Source organism: Austrofundulus limnaeus, unplaced genomic scaffold (genome assembly GCF_001266775.1).
Source record: "Austrofundulus limnaeus strain Quisiro unplaced genomic scaffold, Austrofundulus_limnaeus-1.0 Scaffold159, whole genome shotgun sequence".
Taxonomy (NCBI): Eukaryota; Metazoa; Chordata; class Actinopteri; order Cyprinodontiformes; family Rivulidae; genus Austrofundulus; species Austrofundulus limnaeus.
Genome location: NW_013952561.1, coordinates 168336 through 176760, shown reverse-complemented (window position 1 = coordinate 176760; position 8425 = coordinate 168336). Strand labels below are relative to the sequence as shown.

The following is an 8425-nucleotide window of genomic DNA, read 5'->3' as shown; positions in this document are numbered from 1 at the left end:
ATACACACACATAAATACATATACACACACACATACAGTTCCTTCTATTTATAACTAACCTTCATTTAACCAGGCAAATCCCATTGAGATTAAAGATCTCTTTTACAAGGGAGACCTGGGCCTGGAGGCAGCTTGTGCATGTTTTAGTCTGCGGGAGAAACCGGAGTACCCGGAGAAAACATCTGCAAAGACAAGGAGAACATGCAAACTCCACACAGAATGACCCGAGGTCCGAACCGAGTATCAAACCCAGGACTTTCTTGCTGTGAAGCTTCAGTGCTGACCACTGAGCAGTAATGCCCTAACAGGACACTTTTGGCATACAGCCTGAATACACATTGGAAATGACATATTATAGTTGTGTTAAAACATTTTGAAACAACACCGTAAAAATATAATCTCTTACATGCATAAAAATTGTCAATCAATAAGTGTAACTTATCTAAATGTTAACTGCAAAATGGGGTTCAATATGCTCCTCGGTACAATGCCTGCACTGTAATCAAGTATTTTTTTTTACTATTATTAGTTTTAAATATACAACTGAAGAGTAGACAAGTATTTTTCGTGACTCTCCTTATTAACCCCAGAAAATCAAAGGTACCAGCGAACATATGGCTTTTTTTGCACTGACATCAGCTAATGTTGCTCATTCATTGGTCCACTGACCAGGCAACTAAATGTTTTTTTTCTCAGAAAAAAAAAATAGATTGATTATAAATGTAATGTATAAGCTTCATAGACAGTGATACACTGAATAGTTTAACTTTTATTTTGCTTAACCCTAAATGTGAATGATTTGAGTAAGATTTAAAGAATGAGGTTTATTATTTGTTAATAGCTGGTGTGATGAACTCATTTTGTTCTCTGTTGAAGGTCATCAACATAATTCATATCATCTCCGTTCAGATTATCCCAGTAATGTTCAAGATCATCTCTAACTTGTAAACCAACAATGTGCATGAACCTAACTAATAAACTAAAAGGATGAAGGAATGGGGTTGGCCAGAATCCTCTGATGAAGTATGCCTTATCGAGTTTAGGCAGGCATTGGAGAAAAAATAATATAACTCCACACACACTACATAAAACTACTCTTGTATGTTTGTATATTAAAAATGGCAAATATTGGTCCACTGACTTCTGGTTACTCATTATTGCCCTGATCTGATTCAGGTCACTGAAGCTGCCTAATAATTCACATCTGAGTTTTCACTGATAACAAACTTTACTGATGATGTTCTTTACCTTTTGATTCAACTGTTTTTTCTTTTGGAAGGACAGTTTGTCCTTCCTGTGCAAATAAAGCTGGGTTCAAATTGATTTCTAGTTTGTATTTTTTTATTGAACAAACTACTGAACAATAACAGCAACAACCTTAGCTTTTTATTTATTCATTTATTTATTGGTGAAATGAATTGCCTTCATTTATAAGGAGAATATTTTTTTTCGGAATGTCAACCATTTAACACTCCAAACACTGAGTCACTCTAATAATTTAAAATTGCAGACAGATGGGTAGGTAAAAGCAATCGAAGATTTAATGAAGTACACCAAAATGTCATGAATAAGCAGGCTTACTCCGATTGGAGCCAAGGTAACCAAGAAATGTTTTGTCTGGTGGGTGGGGGATTGATTAGTGAGTGAGAACAGGTGAACTGATAACTGATGAGACACAGGTGTGTAAGGTGCTGAATATCCAGATGAGCTGAGATGAAAAAAAAAAGGGGGAAACAAGAACAAATTTTCATTTATGACTAAAACCAGAGTGCAAAAAATACATCATATCAAAATTTGACACAACATACAAAAGAAAACACAAAACCCCACCTGCTGGCAGTACCTGTTTTTATACATTTCATCCAACACAGTGTCTTTATTATATTTCCAGAAATACCTTTTGGCTGAATATAAGATTGTAAGACTTGGTACGCTACAGTCATTCATACATTCACACACTCATGGTGGTAAGCTACATTGTAGCCCCAGTCTGAGATACTTAGATGGTGTGTTTGACCAATCAGTGTCACTTGACAGTTGTTTAAAAGAGTTGGTTTAAAACAGTCCCCCCACACATACTTGGAAAACATTGCCACGTTAGGAAAGTTTAAAGTTTGTGTCATAACATGAGTTTGATAATCATCGTGCTTTTATTTCCCCTGGTGTAAATTACTGCACTTAACAGGAAGATTGGGTGTTTGATCCCAATCCCTTCAACATGTTGAAGCATCCCTTGGCAAGACGCCTGACCACCCCCACCACATTGTTATACATTTAAGTGATTCAGTGTGGTATAAAAGTGCTGCAAAAATAGATCATAAAATATGTAATGGAAAGAATTGTATGAATACCTGGTTTTGGACATTTTCTGGTATAAGCATTGTAACAAGTATTTGGATTAAAGCCTGGTCTTAATATGGTGGACCATCATCTTTTGGGTTAAAGGCTGGGTTTAGGTCTAAGATGTGAATTAAGTTTAAGTTAGCCATGTGCTTGTAATAGTYATGTACATTCAGGGTTAAAGTCAGGGTTGTGTGTGTCTCCAGCACACACGCAAGGATGAGAAACATTTGGCAGAGGCTGGGCCATGTTAAAAACCATTAAATAAGTGAACGCAGGTCATCTGGTCAGGCTTCTCTGTATATTTGTGAATTGTTAAAGCCTTATACTTTTCATCTAACCAAAGAATGTTCAATTCTGGGACTTAATTTAAAACCTGGCAGGGTTCAGTTTTTTTCACACTGTGGAATGACCTTCGTCTGGTTTTCCATTGTACTAACAGTGTCAACTCCTTCGGAAAGCAGCTGGAGACTGTTTTTATTCAGACAACTTGTTTTTTTTTTTTTTTAATGATTGCATGCCTGTTTGTTTTATTGTCTCTTTTTTGGTATTGTATGTCTGTTTCTTATTTTTATGTTACTTATTTTATTGTTGTCTGTCTTATTGTATTTCTATTTATCATGAAGCACTTTGTGATTTTCTTTGACTGTGAAAAGTGCTATATAAATAAACCCTGCTAGTTACATAAAATTCAGTCTAATTATAATACAATTAGATGTAGTGTAACATGTCAGTTAGTTATCTTCGCTTCGCTACGCTGCAATCCCCCATCCTGAGCAAGCATGGAGGAGCGGGCAACAGTGGAGAAATAACTCCACTTTAACAGCAGAACCAGGATGGGYGGCCATCTGCCTCAACTGGCTGGAAGCTGAGAGAACAACTGGCTGGGGGTTGAGAGAACTATTTTACTGAGGAAATTATGGAAGGCCTCTTTCTCATAACCGCACACAATCATCAGTGAGATCAGCACCAGTGGTGTTTGAAGGCCACAAAGGAGCTTTATTTGTGCATGGATCTTTTACACAGAACACGGAACAAACAATTCTTCATCTGCCTGATCAGACTGGTGCTCCTGACTTCTACCCCCACTCTCTAAAGCATAAGACAGAGCTCAGTTCAGTGAGTAACAGCTTTAGAAAATTGTTACTCCAAGTGTTTTACAGTGATTATGAGCAAACAAAGTAATCATACCAGCACACGCAGGAGCACAATATTATTATGAAAACAAACGGACATATTTGACTCCAACTGACCCATTCGTTGCAGAGCTTTAATCCTCAGACTTTCCATTCAGCTGTGGTACATGTGATCAGATTTTAAACCATCAGTTAACACGCCACAAACATGCAGAAAGGTCCACTTTACAGGTGTGGTCCTGATGAGAGCAGTGTGGCATGGCTCACCAACATGCAAAGTAACGCTGCGCTGTAGCACCAGCGATTGGCTGAGAAAACAGCCCTACCCATTTACCACTTCCTGCTGGGGCTAGGTGGTATACCTGAAGAGAAAATCCTCTTGGTCCTTACAGGTGTGGTTCAGAAGAACCAGGAGAAAGTGCAGCCATGTCAGAAAAACAAGACACACCTCTGGTGAGTATGGATTATAAGCCCATTCTCTCTCTTTTGTTCTCTCTTTCATTTTAGGACCACAGAGATGTCGATATGTTGACGTTTTAGTTGAGACAAAAAAAAAGCTTTCTGAATTTGGTGAAATGTACAATGTAAATGATGGTCAATGTTCACAAAAGCACTGTGATAGGTCTGTGTATTTTCATGGTGTGAAGTTCTGCAGGGTTTCATCTTTAGAACATGTAATTAAACTGCTGAGTTCAGTTTTATTTATTCACAGTAATAGCAAAGTTCAAGTTATCTCCAGGGATGTTATATCTAAAAGTTATGACCTTGCAGTATAATAAAAAAAGAAAACTCCCCTTGGAGCAGCTCTTGGCAACAGAAGAGGAAAAAAACTCTCTTTGAAAGAGAAGAGTCAGGGACTGTGGCTAGATGTAATCTATCTGTAGATAGCATAGTTGTGCTTTTAGAAATATTCATTGTTCCATTTTTGTTGCCTTTTTATGATTTTATTTTAAATATATAAAACATTTCCCTATTCCTATAAGGCAAGAATACTGTTTTCCATTGCAAAAAAATGTTTTGTCTGATTTCTTGTTTTAATGGTTTAGAAGTTAAAATCTGCTGAAATTCCAGGCATCCTTGTTTACTTTAATAAGAACAAAATGTTGTCATGAGTCTTGTGCTTCACAAAATCTAAATAATTAGGCAAACTATGAAACTTGCAAGAGTTTCCCCTTATTCTGGCCTTTGTAAAATGTCAAAATTTGATTCAAAAACCATTACAAACTTTCAAAAAGTTTTTTTTTTTTATTTCAAAGACAGTGTTAGAATTTCAATGACTCTTTTAAGGATCAAAGATGTTTGTTTGGCCCTACAGCTGAGCTCAAATAGTAACAAAAATGATTCAGGCAAAATGTGTCAAATTTGTGTGCATGGCAGGAAATGTATCTGCTTAAGACATCCCCTCATACATCCAAACACACACACACACACACACACACACACACGCGCGCGCGCGCGCGCGCACACACACAGCCCAACATCCTTTACCTTTGCATGCAAATTGTCAAGTTTGCATTTCCAGTAGTCTTTTCCCTCCCAGACTCAAACCTGTAGTCAAATGAAAGCCTCCATAGCATGCTGCTCACTTTCTTTAAACAGATGGCTAAAAAGAAATGAGCTCTCTTTCTGTGCCGTGTGCTGAGCAACGCTTTCCCCGATTCCAAGCACACAGAGGCTGCTGTTCCCTGTGATAGGAACGTGCTCTACTGTTGCAGTCTTTCTAATCATCTTTCACAGGCAGCTCAAGTGCCCATGCAAATAAGGCTGACTGATAAAAGTCTGTGTTTACCCAGGCAAAGGGATAATCTTATCAATAATGAATGAGTTTGCTTTTTGTACCGTGTGCCGTTTATTTCTACGAACAGAATTCTTCCAAGATGAAAGTTTTCTTTGAAAAAAAAAAATAAACAAACAATAGCTACTGTTGCAATGTCATTTTCCAAACATAAATAGCTTAATTAAATAAATATATATGTACGAAACCATAAAAGTTTTGTCTCTAAAGCAGAGATGCCCACAGTGGGGCCCGTGGGCCAAAATTGGCCTGCCAAGCCATTTCATTTGGCCCACCAGCAGTTGTCCTGGTTATTAGATTGTAATCTCCAGTCCTGTGTAGAAACACTATATTTCCACTTTTCAACCATTGGTCCAACTACAGGTACAAGGAGCTGAAGTCAGATAGTCTTAACTCATGGTACTCACTTTATCTTTGAATTATGTTTAGATTAAACATAAAATATAAGTAACTACAAGAGACATTTATATTAGATTTAAGCACGCATCTAGATTTGCCCACATTTATATCACATACACTCAAATTTTAATTTGTGAAAACTCCCATGAGCCTTTGCTGCCTGAGCACATGTTGAATTTTCTCCATGTCCATGGGCTGAAAAAAATGAATGTGGTCAACTGCACTGGCTGCTAGCTTATTCATAAAAATAAAACAACTTTACTTAAGAAGCGTTTGCATTTCATGTATTATATTACTGCATTTGGCCCGCGGCCCTCAGATTGATTTTAATTTTGGCCTTCTCAGGCAAAATGTTTGGGCACCCCTGCTCTAAAGTGAAGTGAAGAGAAAGAAAAACACCAGATTTTGCTAACTTCACACAAATYGCAATAAAGCCGTACTCAGATCAATGTTTGAAGAGAATGTGTTCTTCATTAATTGTTGCTTTCAAAGCAGCACCTTTTTTTGCTCCACTTGGTATTTTTGAGAGATCGGTTCCTTCAGCCGTCTTTGAACTGCCACAACTTTGATTCCATCATTTAAAAAAGCGAGGGCTTTGTGCAGATCACAGCATCTTTAGCAGAACTCCTTGTTCCTTGTGTCACTGAAGACAGTCTTCAATGGCTGCGTGTGTGAGGACTGAGAATGAGGGGACACTCGCATTGTGCAGCTGAAAAGTATCTATAAATAAAAAATGCAGAAAAGGTTGAAACCCCTGAACTTTGTTCACATTTTGCCTCACATTGCAGGAGCTTCGTGTTCTTTTAGCTCACCGTATGGCCCAGTTTTCTATAAGGGACAACRTTTTGTCTATTTTTTTTATTTTTTTGGTTCAAGCATCAGACAGGATGAAACGCTTTGCATGTGAAGCGAGAATGAAAATTCTGCCTAGCTTTGCATTAGCCACGAGTACTTATTACAACCTTCCCATCCATATGAGGGTGGTGAGGTATAATAGATCTAGTGGAAAAATTGACCTAAGATCTGTGAATTAATTTGTTTGCAGGAGCCATTGCCGCCGCAGACGAGATGCCTGCGTTGTGGGGACGTACTGGAGTGGTCAGAAGAGCACAGGTGTGTGCATGCAGATGTAAAACAGAAAGACATTAAGTTTAGTTCTCAACTGGCAACACAACYACAGTAACTAGGATAAGTTTTTATTTATAACTTCATATATAAATGTCCTAACTGTGTGTGAACGGTCTCTGGATCAGCTGAAAATAGTCACCAGTCTTCTCTTAGATCAGCTCAGGAAATTAGATCCAGTGATTTGTGCATTAGTCACAAATCTTAACTAAYGCCAAGTAGATTATTTTATTGAAATATTCATGAGACATAGACTTTTCTAAGCTGTAGAAAGGAACTGTTTTGTATAATGYGAGTAAAGCTGATTCTATGAAGAGGATTATGGCTCTGCTGCCAAACCGTAAAACATCGACAAAAACCTCCACTTCTCTTTATTTTTTTGTTGTTTTGAAATAAAGACTCAAAACAATATTTACCGCTTTAAGATAAAATTCATAGTTTTGTGATTAAATTACCGAGCTTGTCTGGAAATTGTACTGCTTGACACCATTAAAGCAGAACGTGATGACTCATCGCTCTCGCTGAGTCATAGAAGTAACAAGAGCTCTAAAACCTTTGTTTTATTTTTGTCATTCCAATTTGTTGTATTTGTTCCCAGATTCTTTTTTTTTTTAATCTTTTGAATTATGTGTTTAATGATATAACACTTATTTCACCAAAAAAATGTGTCATATTTGTTGGCACATTATTAGTATCTGAACACGTTCATGGTAAAATGTTGTAATTTTAACAAAACATGACGAGTGCTTTTGCTGAGCAGAGCTTTTATTAACGTGCCAAAAAAAATTGGCACCAAGTCATTTTTAAATACTTAAAACATTCTTGTATTTTTTTCTTTTTCCTTTTTGAAAAACAACTTTCTCATGTTTTATGTGCGAGTAAAGAAACAGACTTTCCATTTAGACAATAGAAGTGCTCAATAGAAATGTAAAACTTATTCTGTATTTTAAGTTATTATATAAAATATTATGACATTTAGTGACAATATAGTGTCAAAATATTTTTGTACTATAAATTTGTCCTGATTTTATTTATTTATTTTTTATTTATTTATTTTTTTTTTACCTCTGACCTATAATAATGACTTCTAAGACTGGGGACATAATCTGTTTCCAGTTAAATATGAACGTTGCCAATAAGTCACTCAAAGCATAATATAACAACAACACAAACAGCCTGAACATCTGCCTTAATATTTGCATCTATKTATGGAAGCAAGCACTGCAATGTCTTGTTCCTGTTTTGCCGATAACTATTGTTTTTTTTTTTCTCCAGAAATTCACATATTAATGAAAACTCTGCTCTCTTTTGGATTCAACTTCAGAGTTCTTGTTTGTGGCCCCGTGATATAAAACACAACCATTGGTCTGCATGCACAAATGTGTGATGACTCTTAGGCAAAGAGTTCAAACACAGCAGAGAGGGAGGGGTAGACACCTGCATGTTATCCTTATTTCCACTTTAATTCTACGTCCTGCTGAAGTTTACATTAGTTCTGCTTCAGAAAACAAAAGAGGGAATTCCAGCACACCACGTTTAAGAAGAATAACAGAACTGAATTTTTTGGGCATGTTCTGAATTAACACAGAAGAAAAACTTAGAGTAAATTATTTTTTATACAGTATACCAA

At 36.7% G+C, this 8425-nt stretch overlaps 1 protein-coding gene across 1 annotated transcript in view; it reads left to right on the top strand.

Moving 5' to 3' along the window:
• Positions 1 to 3895: 3895 nt before the first annotated feature.
• The window catches only part of trpm5 (transient receptor potential cation channel, subfamily M, member 5), a gene marked incomplete in the record, with an annotated part of 30428 nt that continues 25898 nt past the window's right edge, over positions 3896 to 8425 (top strand). The window contains 2 exon segments of the mRNA XM_014016987.1: positions 3896 to 3929; positions 6716 to 6783. Coding sequence (XP_013872441.1) covers positions 3903 to 3929; positions 6716 to 6783 — 95 coding nt within the window.